Source organism: Euprymna scolopes, chromosome 4 (assembly GCF_053919585.1).
Source record: "Euprymna scolopes isolate OS-2025 chromosome 4, ASM5391958v1, whole genome shotgun sequence".
Classification (NCBI taxonomy): domain Eukaryota; kingdom Metazoa; phylum Mollusca; class Cephalopoda; order Sepiida; family Sepiolidae; genus Euprymna; species Euprymna scolopes.
Genome location: NC_136485.1, coordinates 155,915,878 through 155,942,493, shown reverse-complemented (window position 1 = coordinate 155,942,493; position 26,616 = coordinate 155,915,878). Strand labels below are relative to the sequence as shown.

General features: G+C 29.4%; 1 protein-coding gene and 1 long non-coding RNA gene across 18 annotated transcripts in view; one reads left to right on the top strand and one right to left on the bottom strand.

Moving 5' to 3' along the window:
* Positions 1-26,616, bottom strand: part of LOC145269663 (zwei Ig domain protein zig-8-like) — a 1,012,799-nt gene that overhangs the window by 70,332 nt on the left and 915,851 nt on the right. For 13 of the 17 annotated variants that reach the window (XM_080125478.1, XM_080125377.1, XM_080125391.1 and 10 more), the window contains one exon: positions 20,784-20,807. The exons of the other annotated variants lie outside the window; for them this stretch is intronic. In XM_080125478.1, the coding sequence (XP_079981604.1) occupies positions 20,784-20,807 (24 nt within the window). The remainder of the gene's footprint in view (positions 1-20,783; positions 20,808-26,616) is intronic. 17 annotated transcript variants of the gene reach the window in all.
* Positions 3,134-26,062, top strand: LOC145269764 (uncharacterized). Its single transcript, XR_013865225.1, has 2 exons — positions 3,134-3,990; positions 25,837-26,062. It is a non-coding gene; the product is annotated as an uncharacterized LOC145269764 (long non-coding RNA).

The window sequence follows — 26,616 nt, the reverse complement described above, 5'->3', positions numbered from 1 at the left end:
AACATTTGCTAATTTTTTTCCTCTGAAGAGATGAATAAGCATCGAAAACTCATGGGTTAAGGAAATAGATTTATTCAATTGTGTTCTTTGTTTTCAAACAATAAAAAAATTTCCAAATTTGAAGATTAACCTTTTCAAATAACAAAATTTAAATACCTAAATTTATATATATATATATATATATATATATATATATATATATATATATAAGAGCAAATAGTTAATAAAACATGTTAAAAAACACTTTGAAAAAGAGTTAAAAACATATTTAATTTTAAAAAGGAAACACTTAATAAGTGAATAGTCCTTAATCCACGGAGTTTCGAAGAAATACTTTCCTTCTCATCAGAGGGTAGGAATTAGCAAAATGCGGGAATTCCTACCCTGTGGTGAGAAGGAAAGTATTTCTTTGAAACTCCGTGGATTAAGGACTATCTACTTATTAAGTGTTTCCTTTTCAAATTAAATATGTTTTTAACTCTTTTTCAAAGTGTTTTTTAACATGTCTATTAACTATTTGCGCTTATTATAAGCTCTATATCCTATTTGGTTTTATCGAGATTTTACATCTGGTTGAGATTACTTTATAAATATTAATTCTTTAATATTTATAATATACTTTAGTTTTACCATCTTGGATCATTTTGGTAAATTTAATTGTAATTTTTATTTTATATATATATATATATATATATATATATATATATATATATATATATATAAAATATAAAAATTGTGGGATATAGGTGAGTTGAACTGGTTAATCCATTAAAATACAGATTATGAATGTATTCATATATGTATAACAAATGTATTTCACCGTCTGAAGAGTAGCTATTTTGGAAAATTTTTAAATGACATAATATTTGAATTTGTCCAAATGGTTACGAAACAATTGTAACGCATAAAGAAATACACCATATGATGTTCTCATTTTATATTTGTTTATCTTGATTTTGTGAAAATATTATATATATATTAGTATTGGGAGGATTAATAGGAATCGGAAATAAAAAATCAAAACTTTTTGGGGTGTCAGAATCAGAAAAATTTGTGCTTATATTTTTCGATGCAAAAACGGTTCTTTTTATTGCTTTTATTAGTTTGTTTTCATTTAAAACTGAATTTCCACGTCTCCCATTAATGATAAAATGATAAATATATATTGATTTTAAACTCAAAGTAAAATTAAAATTTATAGATCATCCCCGACAAATATATTTTTACATTTGCGAAAATACATGCACATATTACATGCTATTCTGGTAATCTATCGCCCTTCCCAAATAACAAAAGCAACTGTCTATTTAGAAATTTAAAAGAATCGGAATCAGTAATTGTATCGGAATTGGAAATGTATAAGAGAATCGGTAATTGTATTGGAATAGGGAAAAATATTGAAATCATCCCATCACTAATATATATATATATATATATATATATATATATATATATATATATATATATATATATATCACTAATATATCATCACTAATATATATATATATCATTAATATATCATCACTAATATATATATATATATATATATCATTAATATATCATCACTAATATATATATATATATATATATATATATCACTAATATATCATCACTAATATATACATATATATCACTAATATATCATCACTAATATATACATATATATCACTAATATATCATCACTAATATATACATACATATATATATATATATATATATATATATATATATATATATAGTCTTGGAAGTTTTTAACCTTTAAAACTATACAAAAAAAAAAATTTTTATCATTCGTTAGAAAACTATTTAGTCAGTAAGTCATTCAATCACGGCATCAACTTGCTCTCTCGAATTCACTATAGTACCAGTAATAATTTATTTTTTAAGGAATCATCTGTTGTTTACCATGGAACACTGTTTCGGGGATTTAAAAACAATATATATATATATATATATATATATATATATATATATAATTAAATAAAGCGTTTTTGTTTAATCAAAAGCCGCAAAACAAATTCATGCCATTTTAAAATAAGCAAATCTTTAACCTTTTAAAATAAACAAACCTAATATTAATTTAAGTGTGTTATCGCAAGCTATTCAGTTCCTCAAATATATTTGGTATTTATGCAGATAACGACCCGTTTTTCTGTGAATGTTTCCTCAGTATATCCTGGCAGCTTATGTAAACCGTTGAAATATGGCGAAATGTTAAGCCAATGCAGCAGACGACAATTAATAAATTGGAAGAGGCAGTGGGCCCCCCTTGCGTCATGGAATATTGGTTTTCAAAGTTGTATCTTGAAATTGGATAAATAATAAAGATTATATCCATGTGGTATACTGCAACTGTTTGAAATTTACAGCAAGAGTGTGTCTTCAGTTTAGAACACACCGTAATCGATTGGAAAAATTTCCTCCAAGACATTTGAAAAGTGTACTTCTTTAGGAATCCCGGGCATATATCAAAAAGCCTTAAAAAATAATAAATAAAAACAAATAATAGTCTACAGTCTAATCTTAACAGAAACAATGGATTAGACAAAAAAAAAAAATGTTTTGACAAAAAAAAAAATAATTTTGTTCGTAACCCCCCCTCCAAATCTCCTAAAAACAGTAACATTTCTTAAAAAAAAAAAATGTTTTAATTTGTTGGTACACATTATTTTACAAAATGGTACTTGTACAGTTTAATCAAGACATTATAAAATGAAAATATCGAAAAAGGTTATATTGTACGTATCCGTTTTGGACTGAAGATCTCCGAAAAAAAATTTCACTTAATTTGATTGAGTAGTTTTTTTTTTTTTATTTATTTATTTATTTATTTTTTTTACAGCGGAAAAACACCTTTTTATGAGAGTGCGTTGAAGTCAGCTATATTGGAATTTTTTTAACACGCCACGGGGAGATAACTCCAATTAAAGCACGGACACTCACCCCCCCCCCATCTTTAATAATAGCTTTTCTTCCTAAAAATCGAACTTTTGCTCGGTATCATAACAAATAGCTTTTTCGCTGTAAAAAAGACACTACTTGATGAAAGTAAGTGAAATTTTTTGAGGACTTCGTTCCATAACGAATACGTACAATATAACCTTTTTCGATATTTTCATTTTTTAATGTCTTGATTAAACTGTACAAGTACCTAAAAAAAAGTAAATAATTATTTATGATACTTACCGTACGTTGATTGTTTTTTTTATATTATTTATTATATTTCTATTCTTATTCATTGACATTACTATACAATACTTTTTCTATAATATTTTGTTTTATATATATATATATATATTTTTTTTCTCGCATTTTAAAATTTAATCAGTGCTTACTGCTTGGCATATTCCAGCGGTTTATGTAAGTTGCCGAAATATGCCGGCATATCATCCACGAAAAAACGAATCGTTCTCTGCATAAGTACCTTGAATGCTGTTAAGCAAAAAAACATTTAGCATAATAATAATAAAAAAAAATCCAAACGTCTGCACTTCTGCAATAAGGAATAGTGTCAAAGACAATTATTGTGTTGGAATTCATATCGTCTGGAACACTTCCGCTATTGCATTTCGGGAGTTGTCGTTAATCGTTTTTTTTTTCTTTCTCTTTTTTATGCGCGCTAAAATCAGTTTCCAATTATGTTTCGATGAGAAAAGGCATGTTACATTCGTCTCTAATTCAAGATAGCTTTTCCCGCCTTGTTTCTGCAGAAAGCATTCTCGGAAAGCCATACTTTCTGTGGATGAATTCATATTGCAGGTAGTCTGAATAAATTCTCACTTGGGAACTTCTAAAAGAAATTATAGATTCGACTTAATTCGTGTCATAAGGCTTATAAAAACTTTTCACCCAATACGGCATTAAGAATAATCGCTATTCTCCCAGATTCTTCTTTTGTCTCTGTCAAGAAGCATGGACTACCCGGAGAAGGCGTCTACCACTTAACCTCACTTAAGCAACTACAGATTGAATCGAAAAATCCATTCAAAGGTAAGTGTTCTGGCTTGCGAATTTCATGTCTTCAAGCGTATTTCATCTCTAATTATCTTCACAGTATTCGTATAAACAAGTATAAATTTTGGGGTTTGTATTACTGTACACATAGATTCGAAAAAGTTGTCAAAAAACAAATATATAACAAATGTTTTCAAAGGTAAGATAAGTTACTTTTCTACCAAACTGGATATATTTTTTGTGTTTTCATTCAATATAACATGTTTATTCAGCTCGAAAAGCATGCAGTGTTTACCGATGTATTGGAAAATTCAAAATGGCGCCCGATTCTCTCTTTAACACGGTAAGTTTGGGAAAAGGTGTTATAAATAATAAACTAGACAAAATACTATTAAAAAAACACCGAATATAAGTCAACTTATGTCATGGTAACATATATTGAGCGAATTCCTAAATAATAAACTAGACAAAATACTGTTAGGAATTCGCTCAATATAGTTACATCAGGAGCAAAATAAAATATTGAGGTTGCTCTTATATAGGAGTATAGATTTGAATTATATAATGCAGGTAGGTATATAGCGTATCTGTCATAGTGGGTTTAATGCATGTGGGCAATACGTGTGATTAAACTCTCGGGGGGGGATATAGGGTAAGTTAAAAGAAAGTGCTTATTTAATCATACGTGTAGATGCGTTTTAGCTATGGAAGGGTTTACATGAAATAGGTTTATGCTATGTCTGTATATTTTAGAAGGGGTAACTTAAATTATAACTATACTTAAAAGAAATATAAAACATTAGGAATAATATAAAGACGATAGGTGTGAGGGGATAAAATATAAGGGATACAATACAGAAAGTATTTGATTAAGATAGAGAATAAACAAATGATAGAATAAGGGAATAAATATACAATGGAATATAGGATTAATAGATATACAAATGTAAGAATTATAGAGTAATAAGTTCTAAGAGATACAGTTGTAAAATATAAGAATAAAAATAGGGAAATAAAATGGATAATTTTTTTTTTTTAAATTTAAGTACAAAAGATATAAAGAGCAAAGTAACAAAAATAAATGAAAATACAACAACTGGGAAAGTACACAGATGGAGAAAGTTCTATAAGACGAGGAGTGAAAATGTTTTGCAAAGTTTTTTTTTAGATCCTTGTCGAGTGCAAAGCAGTATCGAGTTATTTTTATAAGAAAAAATAAATAGAAGTTCCTCTGAAAAATAGTCTTCGTCCAGTTTAGATAGCGGTTCACAGAAACGTTACTTTTGGTGGTGGAAATTTTGCAATCTTTTAGGATATTAGAGCTGGGATGAGAAGTACATTGAAAGGATAAAACCTATTTTCGAAGAAAAAGCATTAAAAACGGCAAATATACATCGGATATATTTTTAGTTCCAAGTTTATCATGGCTTTGTGTGAAAACATGTTGGTCCTTGGTTGATGACGGAGATGTTTCTAGTTCAGTTTGTGTATCCCAGAAACGATTGAAGTAATGTTGGAATTCTAAGAGTAATTCTGTTATAGAAAAGGCCGAAACCAAAAAATTGAGATAAAATAGAGCCCAGTTCAGGCTTGAGCAAGTGAAAATAGGCAGTGATACTTGTGTTAACAAACACAAGACTAAGATAAAGTAACTGAAGATAGGAACAGAAGGGGGGGTGGATGGGAGTAAAGTGCACTAAAATTTACTAATAAGGGGAGGAAATGGATCTTAAAGTTTAGATCTGTTTTAGTTAGGGGATGGGGTTGGTTATTGAAATTGTACATTTTTTATATATATATATATCAGGGATGCCATTTATATTGGGGTTATATCTTACATAATAGCCGTGAAAATTCTTTACTGTAAATTAAAAATCTTTCAAGTTAGAATATATATATATATATAGTGTGTGTATGTATATGCATAAAAACAAAAACTTATTCTCTTGATTTAAAAGAGAAAATGAAAAAGCAAAACGTAGCACAAGACTTGTACTATTAATTTAAGTAATTTGGGATGATTATTAAAAAATGAGTCTGAAGTCGTTTTGTTTGACACCACAATTTATAAAGAAACTTGTTATTTCACCATTTGTGCATTCCGAGGACTTATTCTTTGCAAATCTATTAACATTGATAGGATGTCAAACGTAGTACATTTTAAATGATTCACAAATACACGTAAAAAGAGAAATGAAATTTCTTTTGTACACACGAGAAAGGAGAAAAAATGCTTTGAATTTATTTATATTCAGTAAAAGGAACTCAAATTGAATCTAAAGGTGTTCACTAAAATGCAATAAATTAAAACATAAAAAAACGATACTAGGGCACTTATTGATCCGTGCTGAAATAATGTTATTTAAAAAGCCATTCTTAACATGGGGATGGTGTTTTGAACCTATTCTATACTTTAACCTTACAATTGAATAAAAAACAAAACTTTAATTAAACTTGGAAATACGATTTAAAAAATAGCGCGGATCAGTAAGTGCACTAACACCAAAAAAACATACTACAGAATTTCTGTCAGTCTTGTAATTTGAGTGAAATATTTCAGTATTAACTAATTGAAAGTTATGCTTGCTCAGAAGCAGTGGCGGCTCATGCCTGGAGCTGTGGAACTGCAGCATCCCCAAATAATTTATACTCATTATTATCGATACACGTTAAAAAGAATACGTTTTTTCTTTCTATGTGATAATATATATATATATATATCCTGAAGCTTCATGTCGATAATTGTTCCCATACTCATAAAAGCAAAACTTTGCTTGGAGCTGCGAAATTCAGTTACACATTCTTAGTGAAGTTCGCTTGTGCGCATGCCCGATCTAGAACGGCCGATATGAGCCAATTTAGAATTGTAGTTTTCGCAGTTCCAAACGCGGTGTTTGCAAGTTTTCGCTTTTTTTTTTTTTTTTTTTTTTTTTTTTTTTTTTTTTTTTTTAAGAGGCTTGTTTACAAATGTTTTCTTTTTATTATTATTAAAAAGTGTAACGTGTTCTTGTAAATAAAATCTCCACCTTAAAAAAAAATTCCCACACTTTTAAATGCGATTTAAGCAGACAAAAATATACAATATGCCAAACTTTTATTTTTAATTAAGTGTTCGGGCTTTTAGCCTTGAAGTTACCAACGCGACTAATGTTATTTTTTTTACCTATATGGTTTATTTTATTTGTATTTTTAAGAAGTTTGAAATCGATTTATTTTGTAGTAGTTAAACTTTACAGAATAAAAAATATTTACATTTTTTTCTATAGAAAAGCGAAGAAAATTTTATTTTTAAAATACATTTTAGTCAAATGTTTTTACCTTATGTATAGACACACACACGTATTATATAAGCTTTAGCATTTATTTACCTCCCTGGAGGATAAAGCAAGAAGTTTTACACCTTGAACAAAGTTTTTTTTAATTAAAATGTGCAATAAGACGAGCATGTAAACTCCTAACTTTACCATCGTTTGCAGGCAAGTAAATTTCAAAGATTTTGTTTTCATGAAAAAATAAATTATTAAAAAATTGTAAATAAAATGTATTTAAAATGATTTTCGTTTGTTTTCCTGCGGAAAAAGCCCGTCAAATTTTATTTAATCTGTAAAGTTTAAAAGAAATATATTTGTATTTTTTTTTCTTACTCTATAAAGTGTACACAATTTAAAATAGTGTTTTTTAATTAAAATGTTTTTGCGTATTACCCCTTTTTCGACGGCTTATAATGGCAAAGTTAAAAAAATATTTGTATTAAAAAAAGCCAATTTAATGACAAGCTTATTTTGTTATACGCCTATTTTTAATTAACAACAAGCTTTTTATAAATAAAACCGTTGTTAAATAGTAAAACTTTTTCCGTTAATAAAAATCTGTGACCTAAAAGTTATAAAAGTATGATTCAACTCAGAACTTCTGGTTCAGTTGAATCGCAAGAGGATCACGTAAACATTGTATTCCTTCTACCCTAATTGACATTCTACTAATAGAATACCTAGTACTTACCTTTCCCAATACAATTGATATAAAAAGAATTTAACCATGGTCTCCTTGCATCCCCAAGAAATAACTTCTGCGACGGTAAATGAATTTCAACAGATTTAGTTTTCACAGCTGTCTCTCCATGATAAAGTTGAAATTAAGAAAAGCCGTTCAACACCTGATATTCAAATATCTCAGCCAGGCATTAGCAACAACAAAGTGTATATTCGTAGCTTTAATGGTACCAACGGAAAAGTTGGCTTTGCGGCCGTGAACTAAAAAAGGCATTGTTCTGCTTTCCTTGTTTGTTGTTAGGGGGTGATGTAACATGGACAAAAGATAGTTTCAGAACTATTAGCAAAATGAAAGCTAGAACTGAAAAGCATGAGAAGCACGTTGACAATGTAGTTTCCCTATCAATTTGTGGGACCATAAATATTAAAGAAAAACTTAGTGAGGCCTGCAGACTTTCAATCAATCATCATAACATGAATGTTAAGAACCATGAAATTTTATCTAAAATAATAGATTGTATTTTCTTTTGTGGGTACTTTGAAACTCCCTTACGAGGACATGATGAAAAAGATGATTCAGTAAATCCAAGTGTATTTAGAGGATTTTTAAATTTTGCATCTTAATTAGATCCAGATTTAAAGAATCACTTAGAAACCAGTAATGTCTTCAAAGGTGTTTCCAAGACTATTCAGAATGACATACTTGACTGTCTTTTACAAATATACCGTGATGAATTAAGGGCAGAAATTAGCAAAGCTTCCTTTGTAGCTGTCATGGCTGACGATACAACAGATATGTCTGAACATACACAAATGATCATTGTTTTACGGTACGTCTTGGATGAAAAAATACTTGAACGCATTTGGGGATTCTTTATTCCAGAAAACCAAACCGCTGATGGGATATCAAAATGTATTCTACAACAATTAGATATAATCCTTCAAGGGAATCGCCAAAAACTGATAGCTCAGACATTTGATGATGCAAATGTCATGAAAGGCAAAAAAGCTGGTGCTCAGGCAAAAATAAAAGCAGATTATAGTAATGCGCATTTCACTCACTGTTATGCGCATCAACTTAATTTAATAATGAGGAATGCAGCAAGCATTACACCAAATGCTAGAATATTTATCTCTAACATTTTGGCTATTCCGACTTTCTTTTCTAGATAACCACAGCCTCTGTCCATTTTTCAAGAAGCATCTGGATGTAAGCATTCTACGTGTATCCGCCACAAGGTGGAACTTTAACATACATAGAGTTCATGAAAATGTTCAAGCATTAAAAAACTGTCACTGAAATTCAGTCAACATCATATGTAGATGAGACCGTTGAAGAAGCGACAGGAATTCTGAAATATTTGAACGATTAAATTTTCATATTTTGGGTTGAGCGATTTCATAAAATTATGTCTCGTGTTGAAATTATTTCTCGGGAAATTAGCATATATAAAGTCAATAAATACATAACAAATTTCAAAACTGCTATTTTAGAGATAAGAAACACCAAATACTGTGAAAATCCTTCACAAACACTCAAGGGCGAAGCTAAAGAACTGTGTGACTATATCTGTTGATATAACGGACATATATTCTTCAACTAAACATTTATACTTGCTAAATTGTTTTCCAAAATAAGCTTTGCTAGTTTTAAGAAAAAAAACTACCTACAGAAGAGATATCCTTGACAACTGAAGCATATCCCATGATTGACAAAAAAGTTTGAAACTGAGCTAGAAATATTTTATAGTAGGTCAGATATCCATGAATATTGCAAAGTAATTGATCTCCTGAAATTTATTTTGGAAAACAATTTAAACGATGTTCTTAGTGAAATCACAAAACTCATAAAAATTATCTTGAAAATTCCCATGACTACATAAGAGATAGAACGTTGTTTTTCAACTATGAAAAGAATAAAAATTTTGTAAGGTACACCATGGGTTGCGAAAGACTAAATGAACTTGCAGAGCTTTCAATTGATAAAAACGTTCTTCAGCAGTCATTCAGAAGTTAAGGAGAAAATTATCAATCTTTTCTCACAAATTAAAACAAAGAGAATGAAGTTTACTTTCAAATGAATGCAATAAGTAAAATATTCTAAATATTTACATCTATTTAGGATTCCTTTAAGTTATTGTATTTTTATACGTGTGCATACGTATAAATTATATTTTTTATGTTTGTTTTATTTTTACACAATATTAAAACAATAGGTGTTTTCTTTAAAACAGCACCCCCACTAAGCTTAGGCACGAGCCGCCACTGCTCAGAAGTCATAAATATAATCTTAAAAATTAAATTACTTACGCTAGGTATCACAAGCAAACCAGCCAATCTTAAGTGTAAAAATGGGTAAATGTAGTGATATTCCCTTAAATTTTAACATGTAAAAGCTCATTTTTTAATATCAACATTTTAATCATTATTTCTGTAAATAATAAAATTCACTGCTAAAGTTTTATTTTAATCATAATTTTAAAAAGGATTTGTAGCAAGAAACAAATATTCAAAACCCTAAAGATTTTCATACATTGGATATATTCATTTTTTTATGTTTATAATCTAAAATAAAGATACGTTTATATTTTTTTGACAAACTTTCTACTTTAATGAATTAATGTACAAACATTTGCTATTAAAAAATTTTTTAAACAATAAATCTGGTCTAGCCAGAAGCATGTAATTTCTTTAGGACTTGCATTTAGTAAAATTATCAAATGTAAAAAAAAAATACTTCAAGGTTAAAAACTAGTCAATAAGTGTTAGATGGCTAGATTTCGACCCAGCAAACAGCAATTCTTTCCCCTTTGTTAAAAAAACTCGTTCGTATGAGGACTACTGGATTAAAATAAGGGAAGCGGAGTTATGAGATTGTCGAGAGTAAAACCTACAAGAATGCAGGGAGGGGTTATTTCAATAAAATTTAGATGTGCACAAAATTTAATCATTTCTCTTTATAAATATATATTTTTGCTGTTGTCATTAATATTTTACAAGCTAATTCAAGATTATTTTATGTAAAGGACGGTTTATTTTTTTATCTTGATACCGTACTTGTGCCCCCTCGATGTACATACCCCCAACAAACCTGCTTAGCAACAAAATCACACCCCTTTACTGTTGAGGTCCCTAAATGTCAGAAAGTTTTCTACTCTAACTTCTTTCCTAGAACGGCTAAATTTTGGAATTCCCTTCCTGCTACCTACTTCCCAAACTGTACTGATATGCAGAAGTTCAAATGTAATGTAAACTAACATCTTTATCTTTCCTTGGCATGGTCCCAATTAGTAGCCTCTTACGTCCAAGTGGCAATATGCCTTGTTTGGGGGTGAAGGCGAGTAAAAACAAAAAAAATAAAAAAAAGAACTTACTGTGCACGACATTTTTTCTCTGACTATAAAACTCTCCCATCTTAAAGAAAAATGACCAGTCGTCAATAGGATGAGGTTTTAAGTTATCTTTCACACACACACACACACACACAAAAATATATATATCTCCATGTTGAAAAGTTTAGTGAAAATATATATATATTTTTCTATTAAATTTGTTTCCATCCGTTTTTACATGGTCCAAGCCTGAGTTGAAAATTTTCTTTTTAAAAGAAAAATATAGGTTCATTTCTACTATGGAATCTTATTACGAAGGTACAATGTATTAGCTGTTGAAATTAATTTTATATAAACACTCAATTTCATCATTCTTTTTTTTTTTTTTTTTTTTATTTGGTTTAATATCAGTTTTACTTGCTGGCATATGTTTGACAGCTTTTAGAAATTGACTTCCACTGGTCAAATTTCTTTGGAAGTAATTTTCTTAATTGAAGCCAGATTTTTATTTAAGCAGACAAATAATTTTTCTACTTATATTCAAAAAATTTAGAAAACGAAAAAAACAAGACTGGTTTTATTCTTTAAACTAACTGTAAGTGAATTACTGGTGTTTTCAGAAAGTATACATTTTCTTTTTCAAATTCATAGATTTTTATATATAGTCTTGCTAAATATATTTTAAAGATAGTCATCTGTACAGATAGTCTAAGTAATTTTTTTCTCCCACATTCAATTCTACCACTATTACCACCTACGTACACCAGATAAGTTTCAAAGACATACTTTTGTAGCATTGTCATTATTTCATACTTAAATTCTGTAATACTGTCTACCTCCAGTTTTTTCCCTCAAATTGGATAATCGAAATAATTTCTTTTACATTTTCACTTACCAGAATAAAAGATTACCAGAATAAAAGATTACCAGATTTAGATTTATCAAACACTTTCTGCCTCAGGTCATTCTAAACATATTCGTTCTTCAAATGACACCATTGCTTTTTCTCATTTCATTTACACATTTAGAAGAAATTTATTACTTCTAATCGGTGAATCAGTCTTTCTAATATTGATTCGTACTTACAAAAAGATCATAGTAATAGCAGTTATTTGCATTGCATGTGTGCATTTGTCCTTGGTCTTATTGCCGTACAATATATTAGTCATTCAACAGGTCTAATGTCACTGGCAATTGTCAATGTATGTTCATTCTTGACCTATTATGTGAAATAGTAGTTCATCACCAGATGGAAAGGAGTCCAGCTAACATAGACAATATTTTAATAATTTTCATAAAACTGCGGTATTTGTTTATATATGCAGTTGTTTAGGTAAATCAAAACAAGGGGTTGTTTTCGAATACACATAGATTCGAAAAAGTTGTCAAATAACAAATATATAACAAATGTTATCAAAGGCAAGATAAGTTACTTTTCTACCTAACTGGATAACTTTTTAGTGTTTTTTATTCAATGTAACGTGTTTATTCGACTTGAAAAACATACAATGTTTACCGATGTATTGGAAAATTGCAAATAGTGACATGCTTGCTGTTGAACATAGTAAGTTTTAAACAAAAATTATGCAAAATACTGTTAGAAACTAACTCAATATATGTTACCGTGACATAGGCGGACATATATTCTGTGTGTTTCTAACAGTATTTTGTATAATTTGTTTGTTTGGACTCATTTTCCCAAACTGACCGTGTTCAGCAGCGAGCATGCCGCCGTTTTTCTTTTTCAAATATATCGATAAATGCTGTGATTTTTCGAACCGATTACACGTTTTAAAGTGCCGGATAGGTAGGAGAGTAACTGATCTTGCCTTTGATAACATTTGTTATATATATATTTTTTTTTTTCCGAATCTGTGTGTACAGTAACCCCCCCACGACCACCAAACAACCTTATTTTTTTTAATTATCAATTAATCACAATTTTCACACTATCTAAAAAGTATTTGGAAAAATTTACCCGTATCATTTTTACAAAGGCAGTTTTATGAGCTACTAGAAGGGGTGCCCGGGTGTTTATAGGTATATGCTGAGCAAAAAAAAAAACAAAAAAAACTGTCAATTTTTAAAACTATGACCCCTTAAAATTTATTGTTTTGGGCTCAAATCGCGTTATTAAGTTAGATCCATGTCCAAGGAACCTATATCTAAAGTTTCAAGTGTTTAGACCCCAAATTGTCGGAGTTTGGTAGAGTTCTCAAAGATCAAATCGTTGAACTTTGACCCCTTAATAGTCAAATTTTTGGGCGAAAACCGATCACATCGATTTTCCCAAATCTCAGTACCCCGTATATAAAATTTCAAGTCTGTAGACTTAAAATTGGCAGCTATTGCGTAGGGAAATGTACACACACAGATACAGACACGTTCACTTTTATAGATTGAAGCGTATTCAATTCTCCACGTTCAAATTGATTGACTTTTGAAAGGCCACACATTCAATGGAAGAGTAAGTTGTATAGCGTGCAGTAAAACAGTATTTGAATTGTGTATTATCATTTCTATGAGTAATATATTTTTTCTATCTGTTCCCCACCATTAACAAAGGATTCTAGCGTTTGAAATAGTCTTATTTGTATCTTATAAAATGTAAATACAGGTTCTAATGTGAGAAATTGATTTATCAAAAATCTATACAGCAAATTGAACTCCTTGATTGAGATTGTCGGACTGACTTCCTCATCTTGGTTTTTATAGAAACAACGTTTCGGCCGTTTTGCCCTCCGGCCTTCATCAGGTGTTTTGTATCGAATTGGGGAACTGTTTGTTAGGAGTCTCGAACCCAACCCTTTATTATTACGGGGGTACCGTGTTCGGACTCCAGCTAGGCTCTGGGACGTAGTTGCTTATTCTGTTTTGAATGTTACTTTTCACTGCTTTCGTTCAGGATTGAACTCGGCACATTTGGGTAACTGTAAACTTTGATATAACGACTAGGACCACTCGGCCATATGTCACTAGTCCGACAATCTCAATCAATGAAAACACCTCATCTCAAAAATAGAGACAATTACTAAATTGAACTCCCTTTTTAAAAGTGAAATGGGTAGTTGTTTTTTTCTAAATTTAATACGATCTGAAAATTTGATTATCTCTGGCAAGGTGGAGGTTATGTGTTTATTCAAGTTTGTTTCTTTGTGTATTGCCAATCGTCACCAAACTTGGTCAAAATATTAGTCATGGTCTGAATTAGAAGTGATTTAGGATATTTAAGTTAAAGTCCATGAAAAAGTGAGTCATACGTTTGGCGATAATTTTGTTCACTTATTATAAAGGCTTGCTACTTGTTCCATATCGTAGCCAATGAAATCCCGGTCAAAATTGGTTGATGTTGAAACTTAGATGGAATTTTAACTTCCAATTTTCCCAAAATTTGATGTATGGATGAGATACTTTTTGATAACAGTAAACGCCATGCAAAGTTTCAACCTGATCAAATAGCTTTTAAGTTATCAGTATCTCAATGGCAAAACTTTTTGAATACTTTTTTTTCTTTTTTTTTTTTTACTCACGTCCACCCCTAACAAGGCATATCGTCAATTGTACATAATGGGTTACTATTTGGGACCATGCCTAGGAAAGATTAGCAAGATGTTGGTTTACATTACATTTGTACTTCTGCATATCGATACTGTCAGGAAACAGGTAACAGGAAGTGAATTCCAAAATCTAGCTGTTCGAGGGGAAGAAACTAGAATAGAAAACTTTCTGGAATTTAGGGACTTCAACAGTGAAGAAGTGAGATTTTAAGCGGGTTTATCGTGGATATGTACGTCGAGAGGGCACAATATTTCATACAATATGGAGAAGTATGGCCTTTTCTTACAATGTCAGATGGAGGCATACATTCTCACGACTGCCTAATGTTATAAAATGATAGTTATTCAAAGAAATTATCAAAAAAAAAAAAAAAAAAAATGAACAAATGTTGGCTCTATGAAATTAAAGTAGATGTTTGAACATGTCTGATTACATGCGTTTGTTTATCATAGAGTAAAGCTAATACCAGATTTGGAATCAACAGAAAAAGATAAAATAAATGTTCTTTTGCAAAATTAGCTTGCAATTGGAAAGCATTTTTTTCCTTTAATTGTTAAAGTTAACCCATTAAATTTTAACTATTTAGTTTCTACAACTTTGATAACTTTAACATTTAACAAAGCTCAACTATCGCGGTTTAGTTTTTAAGTTTTGTCTTAAATTCATATTTGGCTTGTATCAAAATTAAACACTTATAGTAAATAGTTTTTGCGTTAAAAACTCATTAAATTCAGTATTAATTAGATTTTATCTTATATGTTAATGGTATCATTTCTTTAATATCAACATTTTAATTATTTCTGTAAATAATCATAAAATACATAATTTATAAGTTTTATTTTAATCATAATTTTACATAGGATTTTCATATTAGATATATTTACTTATCTTTATAATCTAAAATAAAGATACGTTTATATATATTTTTGACAAACTTTCTACCTTAATGAATTAATGCACAGACATTTACTATTAAAATTTTTTAAAACAATAAATGTTGTCTAGCCAGAAGCTTGTAATTTCTTCAGGACTTGCATTTAGTAAAATTATCAAATGTAAAAAAAAAAAATACTACTTCAAGGTTAACAAGGCCGATAGCCATTAGTCGCGTGCTCTCATGTAATGACTGAATGCATGAATGTAGGATTGACATGAAATTCTTAAAGATAAACTAAAATGACCGAAAAATGGGTTGAAATGACTTAAATAAAAAGTAAATGACTTAGAATGACTTGAATGCTTAAAAAATAACTGGAATCCTTCAAAAACAACTTGAATGATCTGGAGAATGACTTGAATGGTTTTGAGACTGACTGGTTGTAAAGTGGGTGATCATTTTACATTAAATTAATACAGAAAAGTGATCCCCCCACTTTATATCCAAAGTTGCAAACATAAGTACAACATGTAAGATCTTGGCCAAAAGGCCAAGAAAAGCTTAAAAAGCTAAGAATAACATCTATTAACAACAGACCTTTGATCTTAACCAAAAAGGCCAAGCACAAAAGTGTTATGGACAGACCGACGGAGTGACTTATAGAGTCGCTTGCACGCGACTAAAAACTAGTCAATAAGTGTTAGATGGATAGATTTTAACCTAGCAAACAGCAATTCTTTCCCCTTTGTTGGAAACCTCGCTCACATAAGGACTAAAGGGACAAAATAACGGAAGCAGAGGTTGTCGAAAGTAAAATCTGTAAGACTACAAAGAATACAATAAATAAATAATAAAAAGCAAAACATTGTAAAGGAAAGTAATGCAACAATGTAAATATGTCAGAAGCGCTTTTTTTCGTTTCATGAACTCTGGTTTCATTTTGTGTGATTGCCTTTTGACTGTTGTCAGAACTTGTTACCACATTTTACCGAGCAAACATTGGAAGCTGATCAGTACAGACTCTTGTTTTAAAATAGAATCATCAGATTCTATATATATATACATATATATATATATATACCCCCCCCCCCCAATCGTTTTAATGTGAATAATTTCATATTATAAAAGATGGATAAACAGGAACAAAAAAAAAAAAAAAAACTCCGTTGCTTAAAATAGTATAAACCTACAAAGGATGTTATTTGAAATATATTTAAGAATCCGATAAAAGTAAAATAAAATATCAGAAAAAAACAAATAAAAAACTGAACAAAATTTGATATTTTCCCTGAATGTAGTGGTGAATGATATTTTTGTTGAAACTAAGTAGTGCTACTTCAATAGAGTGAAATAAAAATGCTTGTTAGTGTCTAGCTACTGAAACAAAGTGAAATGAAATGATACAAATTGTGGACAAAATATGTTAAGCACCCTTTACTAGCAGGTGAAAGATCATTCGAACTCGACGCTTTTCAAAATGTAAGCAAAACGTGTATATTTTCATTTCAAAATAGCATTTTTTTTTTCCATTAAAAAAATTGAAAACAATTTACATTTAATTAAAAAAAAAAATCTTACCAAAAAATTGTAATTTTTCTAATTTGAAAATTTGAAGGCATAAAAAACTTCTTCTTTTTTTTTTAATTTCGTCTAAATACTATCTTATATACAAATTAATTTACAAAAAAATTTTAAACTTGTTTTTAGAGATTGAATCTATATTTGTTTTTTACCATTTTTATTAAAAAAGTAATTTCTAAAAAAAAAACACTTTAAAATACTCCACAGAAACTTGGAAATATTTACTAATTGAGGTCTAATATCGATGAAAATTTTTACAAAAATTGGAGTTATCTGAATTTTTATGAAGTGTCTCTTTTTTTTTTTTTTCTTCTATTTACTCACTTACATAAAATTACATTAAACTAATCCTGTAATACAAATATGTCGGCCATTGAACATTTATTGCAGTGTCAGATGTGCACTGGAGGATATATGGATGGAACTTTCTCTATCTTATGCAGAGCATGCTTGAAAATCCACTTAAAAATTCTTGAGGTGGTATCTATTAATTTGCATCAACCGTCTCTGTAAATAGGACCGTACCCATAATTTGGAACTTATGGGTGTTTGATGGGATTGTTTCCTTTTCTTTTCACCCATAGTATTTTTCTACCCTCACTAGTAATTTATGGTTTTTGACCACGTTTTTAAACTATGTTAATCAGCCTGAAAATATATTTCTACGCTATAAAGAATTGAAGTTTCTTTGATAAATTGAATATATTCTTTATATGGTGCATATTCTGGTGAACATGATGAACCTCGATCAATGGAATTAAATCCTCCTGTTAGAGCTCTGCACCCATTTTTAGGATCGCCTCTCAAATAAAGACGATACAGAAGATAATGAGTGACCAATCTACTTGGGGTTCACTTCATCAAATACCAATAGCTTGCTGCGAGATTTCTACGTAACCAATGAGAGCTGCTTCGATTAAAAAAAAAAAAAAAAAAAAAAAAATGAAACAATTCCATCTTTAGAGGAGCACCAAAAGCCCACACTGTAATTCATGTGATCAGATCATAAGGAAAAGCAGAGGAAGGTAGAGCGGTAGCTCTAGATATATCTAAGGCTTTTGACAGGGTATGGCATGAAGGTCTTCTCAGGAAAATCAGATCATACGGTATCCCTGGACGAATACTTAACATAATTAAATCCTTCTTAGATAAGAGAAAAATCCAGGTTGTCCTCAACGATTGTACATCTAAACAATGATATAAATGCGGGAGTGCCTCAGGGGTCGATTCTTGGACCTTTATTATTCCTGATATTAATAAATGACCTCCCTGACAAAATTGTCTGTGGGATGGCTGATGACACCACGCTCTATAACAGACACGACAGGAAAACAAATTAACACGTATCTAAGGAAATGGCAGAAACACTAGAGGATGACCTCCAATCTGCAGTGGAATGGTGACAAAAGTGGATGGTCACATTCAATGCTGCCAAGATTAAACTTGTTTCCTTCAATAATTACAAGAAACCTTCTCTACCACCAATAGCAATGGCCAAAGACTCTTTATCTGAAAGTACTTAAATTCTTCTGCCTAATGTTCACAGGAAACATAAGTTGGAACAATTACATTGAGAACATTGCCAGGACCGCTGCGAAGAAGGTAGGTTCTCTCTACCGTGCTAGAAAGCTACTAATGCCCGAAAGTATCCTGTACTTCTATAAGGCCACCATTCGCCTATGTATGGAGTATTGTCATATTTAAGCTGGTACATCTGCTACTAGTCTCTCACTCCTTGACAAGGTTCAAAAGAGAGTTGCTTACCTGATAGGTCCTGAACTGTCATCTAAGCTTCAGCTTCTGTCCCATTGACGAAAGGTTGCATCCCTCTGCCTGTTCTTTAACTATTTTAACAGTGAATGCTCCGAACTACAAGCACTTGTACCCCCTCGACGTAAATACCCCTGATAAACCCGATAAGCAGCTAAATTGCACCCATTCACAGTAGAGATCCCTAGATGTAAGAGAGCCTACTACTCCGCTAGTTTCTTCTCCAAAACCACTAGACTTTGGAACTCTCTTCCAGGTCCCTGCTTCCCCAACTGTACTCACATGCAGAAGTTCAAGTGTAATGTGAACCGACATCTTGCTGCCCAACTCCCTATATAGTACTCCTGTATCTTATGTCCCTTATAGTAACCCCCTACATCAAAGTGGCAATGTGTCTTGTTTGGGGTGAAAATGTAATAAAAAAATAAAAAAAATTGGATGTATTCATTATACATTGCATAAATGTAGGAATACTAAGACTATTCAGAATCACTGACCCTACACTTGAATATTTTAATTTTTATGCATCGTTTTTTTTTTTCCTTATGTTCTTTAATTTCTGAAAAAAAAAATTGTCCTGAGTCTATGAACATTGGTGAAAATTTATATTCTTATATAAAATAGTGAAAAACAATTTTTTTTTTTTTTTTTTTTTTTTTTTTTTTTTTTTTTTGTAAATTCTGTTGCAAGGAGTCATTCTTTTTTAACATTTCCAAAAATCTGTTGCTATTAAGATATCAAACCTGAAAAGAATGTCAGAAATAGGTATTAGCTAACTTCATACATTAAACATGCTTTTGTTAGTAATCTCCTTTTCATCAATAGCAATAAAAAAAAAAAACGAAGTAAAACTAGTTAGCAAAAAAAAAAAAAAAAAAAAAAAAAAATCAAATATTTCTTAAAATAAAGAAAAACGTTATCAAAATATCATTCCCATTAAAACAAAACGAGAAAAAAAAACTCAGAAGAAACATAACTTGTTAATATCAATTTTTTATGATAAAATTGAACAAAATAAATTTAAAATGTTAGAATAAGAAATTAAAAAATTGGATAAAAATCAACATAAAAATGAAATTATTAGTTTCCTTTTTTAAATCTAAATTTTTAACATTTATAGAACATTTATGTAAAACAAAGTTTTTAAACTTTGGGACTTTCTATCATTTATAAAAAAAATTGTTTTCCAGAGACGGTAAAATTTCACTGAGAATAGCCATTGTTCCCCAAGAATAACAAATAATTAAAAAAAAAAAAAAAAATTACAAATTTGCTTTCTAGTTTATAAATTGCAAAATTTTAAGAATATTGATTTGAACAAATTATTTCTGCTAATGTGCATGGAAGGATAGTTTTTAAAAGCCATAGTTTACCACGATTATTAAGAATATTAAGTTTTTTTTTATTATGTAAGTTTGAATATTTTATATAGTGCATAGCCATAACCTCATAATGTAGATTTACACAGAACAAGGCAGAAGGCATTGGTTAGCAGGCAAAAGATAGCAGGATAAACAGAAGACAAATGGGGAAAATAATAATAAAAAAACGAACAGAAAAAAAAAACTCCAAACAGTGCAATGCAACGACCTCTAGATTGTCATTCAAGTGATTACCAGTTGTAGAAGCCCATTCAAAATGAAGGAGCTGACCAACTTGATAATGTATCACACCAATGCTGGGTCTTCAGTATTTGTGAAAAGTGAAAACATTACTTACCACGTCTTACATTGTTGGTCCCAGCTGAAGAACAAAAGGTTCAAAATCATTACAGTTAGCTCTTTAAGTTCAAGTTAAGTAGACATGATTCAAATAAGCAATAATTGCCAGCAGTTCTAGTAACTAAATGTCATAAATAATTTCATAGGAGATAGTTTCATATATATATATATATATGACTTTTGGTATAATGATAAAGAGAATATAAGAAAATATTTAAATATAAACTTATTTTCAACTATTTCTATCAACTCATAATAAACAAATATAACTGAATCTATTATCACCTTCAAAAGTGACACTTTATATATTAAGATAATCAAATAAAATGACAAAAATAAAAAAAAGAATTAAAAAAATAGAATAAAATAAAACAAATTAAAAGAAAGAAAAAAGAACAAGGCATTGAGGAAATTTTTACTGCTCAGAAAATTTATAAATTCAGTTTTCCCATTTGGGTTAAAGATAGTTTTGAATGACACCCAGTTTTAGGAAATAACTGAAAATAAAAGATCTATGTAAGACAAAGATTTCATGAAATAAAAAGAAATTAAAAAAAAAATACCCAGAATGCATTTCAATTTGATAATTCTGTAGAAAAAAAATGATAAAAAGAAAATACTTGAGTTTAATGATTATGAAAATAATTACAAATTTCTGTTATATACATCATGGTATGCATATGGAAAGTCTTGTAAATGAAGCCATGCAAAGTGTAATTGCTATTATAATTGGAGAAATCACATTTAATCAGGAACAAAAAAATAATTAAGACTAGAAATGGGCATAAAGATGTTCTCAAATTGAATAATTTATTCTCTTACTAGAATTGTATTTGCATTTATAAAATTCAATAACTGAACAAAATATAAGATCGATTAACGTATTAGAATTTGATAAAGAATTAGTTTTGTTTAGTTTTGTTTTACGACATATCAACACTTTTTGGGTTTAGATATTTTGATAAAACATTTTATGCTTCAGGTTGTAATTATCTTTAAATAGTTATCCATAGTATTTAGTTTGCTCGTTTTGTTGAACAGAAATTTTCTGTTTTTGCAGAACATGAATAAGCTTTGCAAAGCCCCCCCCCCCCCAAAAAAAAAAAACAATAGCATCAATATTTGGTGCAGTTGGGAAGCTAATATCTTCAGAAAACCTGACTGAGAGTATCGGTCAATAAAGAATTGTAATATCAATAATTACATGTTAAAATAAAATTGAAGTTGCCTATTTTAATTTTTTCATAAACTTGTTTTATATTTTATTTATTTTATATTGACAAATTATTTCTAATATTTGACATTTATTATCAATTACAATTTTTTTACAATTTTCTTTTCAATATTAGACATTTTATTTTTTTAATAAAAGAAAAACAAATCGAAAATAAAAAAAAATGCTCCAAATATTAAATTTATATGAAATTATTAGAATTAAAAGGTTTTTATAATAGACATTAATTTTAGTCGGAAAAAATCTCAATGTAAAACTATAGTTTACGAAAATACACTGGAAATGTTAAATTTGTCATGTTTCATTGTTCGACTAATGTGCAGGCAAATAATAATGAATAAAATATACTTTTTCAAAATCTTGTATAATTATAACTTCAATATCATCTTGAAAAGAAAATTATGCAGTTCAAATAAACCAACTATGATTGAATAAATAAAAATGACTTATGAAGTCAAATGTGTAATAACCATATAAAATTTGATTTACACTAAACTTTTTTTTTTTTTTTTAAGTTATTCCAAATTCCTGCAGTTTTTAAGCGATTAGATAACTAAAAAATAAAATGCAAGGCAAAGAAATAAACAAAAGACTTTCTCTGATAACTAATGGTGGTAGGACGATTCCAATAAAATTCCTGATTCTGATACAATTCCTGATTCTGATTTCAATAACAAAGGTAGCCACAGCATATTTGAGATTTTCTTATCACAAACCATTTTATATAAAGAAACATGGTTAGGAAACTGATTGGATATTGGACACTAATTCCTGACGATTGTCCCAACACTAAACTAAAACATGTTATAGAATTTATAGAAAATATTTTTAATTTGATGTTTTGGCTTTACATCACCGATATTCAGCTCAATAGTGGCTGAGGTAGGATTCCATCCAGTCCTAGGAGGTCCAACTTCCTAGGCTTTAACCTCTCTCCAAGAAAGAATTAGTTTATTGTTAATCTGGAAATGCCAACGGTGCTGTTCATGCATTTGTAAAAGCCAGTATACTTCAGCTAGATTCAAAACCTCACCTGACTTTGTGTTTAGCCTCCTGCAAAGGAGGGATATATATATATATATATATATATATATATATATATATATATATATATATATATATATATATATATGAGAAAGAAAATTAAAACTAAGTTGAAATTTACAATCAAAATCAAATTTTGATTATAAATTTCAACTTAGTTTTAATTTTCTTTCTCTTTATAAGAAGCTCTACTCTCTATTGCGTATTGAGCTCTTTTATTCAGTTGGTATTATCTATATATAACTACTGGTATTTATATTAGATTGAAGTTTACCATTGCGTATATCAGGTAAACACTGTATCCTTTTGATTTCATTACTAATGTGTGTGTGTGTATATATATGTTTGCTGCTTAAATCACTCTTGTTCTGATTTTGAAAGGCTGAAGTCATATATACATGACGTTTTAGGTGGTACAAAATTTCAATATTGCAATTAAGAAAGATGGACTTATTTGTTTAATATTCATGATTAAAAGTAATAAGAGAGAAGAAAGTCACCCGACTGGTTTCACCCTCACTTATCAAGAACTTTATGGTTGGATTTTTGTTAAAAGGAAATACGAAAGAGCGGGAGTTATTTTAGTTGTGTTTATAAGGGCAGCATATATACATTTGAAGAATGCAAAGGTGGAAACTGTCGGTCAGTCGTCATGTACTGTTGACCGTGTCTCCAAACATATATGCATATTTATTTTCAATGGATATATACAGCCTGAATAAAGAATTAAAAAAAAAATGAATAATAAAAAAAAAAAATACTTCCTAGAAAAATAAGATCTCTTTGGAATTATTCGGGCTTTGTTCTAACTGATTCTCACAGCTGAGGTGATTAAAAAGTATTTTATGCTTGTAATAACCTCATGAATTCAGATTCGAATCCGGTATTTTTTTTTCTAATATAATTTCCAATGATTCTGAATATATGCCAACATATAAATATACTTAATTTTGATTGACTAACCTATTTTTTCTTCCATCACATTACTGGTACAAATTTATTTTATTTTGTCATTATTTTTTTTATTTTATTTTTTATTTTTTTTAATGAAAATAATTAATCTGCCGGAGAAAATTTTTTACAGTGCATAAATTTCCCATTACTCGTCGAATATTGTTAAACATAAAAGAAGTCAAAGAAAATAAGTCATTACATGATTACTTCCCTTCGTCATCTTTTTTTTTCCCACTCGGACATAATCTCTCACTATATATATATATATATATAAAAGTGACCATATCTGTGTGTGAGTCTATATTTGTGTGTATGTGTGCAGAATGGTCTTTAACAAGCTACTCTGTCAATTCGTGGTCTACAGACATGTAACTTGATATATAAAGGATTTAGACCTGTGGAAAAAAAATTTGATTTTGTTTTTAGCCGGTAAAAATTGCCACTAAAGGGTAAAAACTGAAAAATTAGAACTTGGCAGGCATATATACGTTGATGTTTAACTGCATTAATTTGTTAAGTTGATATTCAGATGGTAGTGAATACGGCTAGAGAGCTAAATGTTTTGGTTTCGATTCTAGCTAATGGTAACTAAGCCATATATTTAAACTTCTGAAATTACAACTATATAATGCATGCAATAAAATTATCAATAGAGAATTGGCTCTATAATAAATCCGAAATCTGCATAAATTAAATTCAAGCATATTTTATAATCAAGCAACATTAGGTTGCCTGCTAGTAAGTAAATGTAGAATTGAAAAGAATATTTTGAAATCCAATAGAAATAGATATAGTCAATAAGAGATTGATATTTCATCTCAAAACCTAAATAATTTTATAAGCAAGACATAAGCTTGTTGAGATGGAGTCAAGGTAAAGAGAGCAAATATCGTAATGTTGTGAATAAAGATTTTCAAAAACAGTTTGAAGGTAATAACATGTAAATATACAAGAATATTTTGAAATCTAATAGAAATGGCTATAATCTGTAAGACAGTATTAAATGATAAGAATTGCTCTTTTTCTTATTTAAATATCAAGAAAAGCATTTGCAAATCTGAAAAATGAAATCTAATTTGCTTTAAGCTGATTGCACAAACACAAAACGATATTTTAATCTTCAAACCAAGCTGGAAGTATATTTTGCTAAAATGTTAGAAAAGTCTATGATTAATATTTAAAATGGATTGATCACTTTTCAGCAATGTGCAAATCAACATTAACAATTTAAAAGGAATTGTTTGAAGGTAGATAATATGTAAAAAAAATACCATAAAAATTATAGAAAAAATTCTAAAACCAAAATAAAACAAAAAAGCAAAAATAATTTTGAAATTGAAGTTATAATCGAATTATTTCATTTTAAATGATTGTTAAATAGTTATTTCAAACTATTCGAAATATAGATCTTTGAGAGGTAATTATTTTTACTGAAAAATAGTTTAAACTACATAATCCTTACTAATGGATGCCTGTTACACACACACGACGGGATGTATTTATTTTACTTTTGACACCAACACCGTGTAATAAATTTTTTTTTTTTTTTACCATATGAGAAATGTGATTTCGTTTTACTTTGGTTTAAGTGATAAAAAGAACTATTTTTGATTTTGCTTTTAAACTTTAATTAGAGCCAGATATGCTTCATAATAGTAAACTTACAGCAGCTATTTTTTTTTTTTTTTTAAATGTATTATCAGTTCGGTGCAAAAGTTTTTGCCAGTAGTTAGGAGGGTCATTTTAAACCATTGTAATTTATTTATCCATATTATTACTTAAAACATCACCATGATTAATTTATAACTTTTTCTTTCAGATTATTAAAGCAACATTCATATCTTTCTGCAATATTCTCACTGATGTTCACCCGAAAACGGAAACGACCGTCTTCAGTCAAAAGAAAGGAAGTCCTCTTTTATAATGATACTGCTTGTCCTCACACAGCACTACTGACCAAAGATCTGGGAGAATTTGGTTGAGCAATCTTGTCCCATTCTGCATATTCTTCTGACCTAGCTCCCTCTGACTATCACTCATTTTGAGGATTACAAAACAAAATGGCCCTCGGTTTCAATCATAAGAGGAGATTGAACATAGATCCATATTTTACATCAAAACCTAAAGAATTTTACAAAGAACATATAAGCTTGTCGGCAGATGGAATTAAGTTATAAAGAGCAAATGTCTTTATTGTTATAAAGATTTTCCAAAACCCACCATTTTCCATTTTCAAGACGAAATTTTACATCTGCAAAAACTTTTGACCTATTTTTGACCCCTTAAAAACTATTTGAACCAGCTAAAGACCCATAAAAGAACAGTTCATAAAAATCCAATCATTTGAGGCCCCTAGCGTCGCTCTACGACTTTTAGTTTTGGGAGAGATAGTTCGAAAATGTGGAAAATGACAGACATAATGAGTTTTATAAATTAGATTTTGAGGATTACAAAACCATTTAGATGGTGTTAGGTTAATATTGCCAGAGAAGATGAACCATGATTTAGATTCATATTTCCCATCAAGACCTAAAGAATTTTACAATCAACACATTTATAAGCTTCTTGACAGATGGAATCAAGTTATAGAGATACAAAG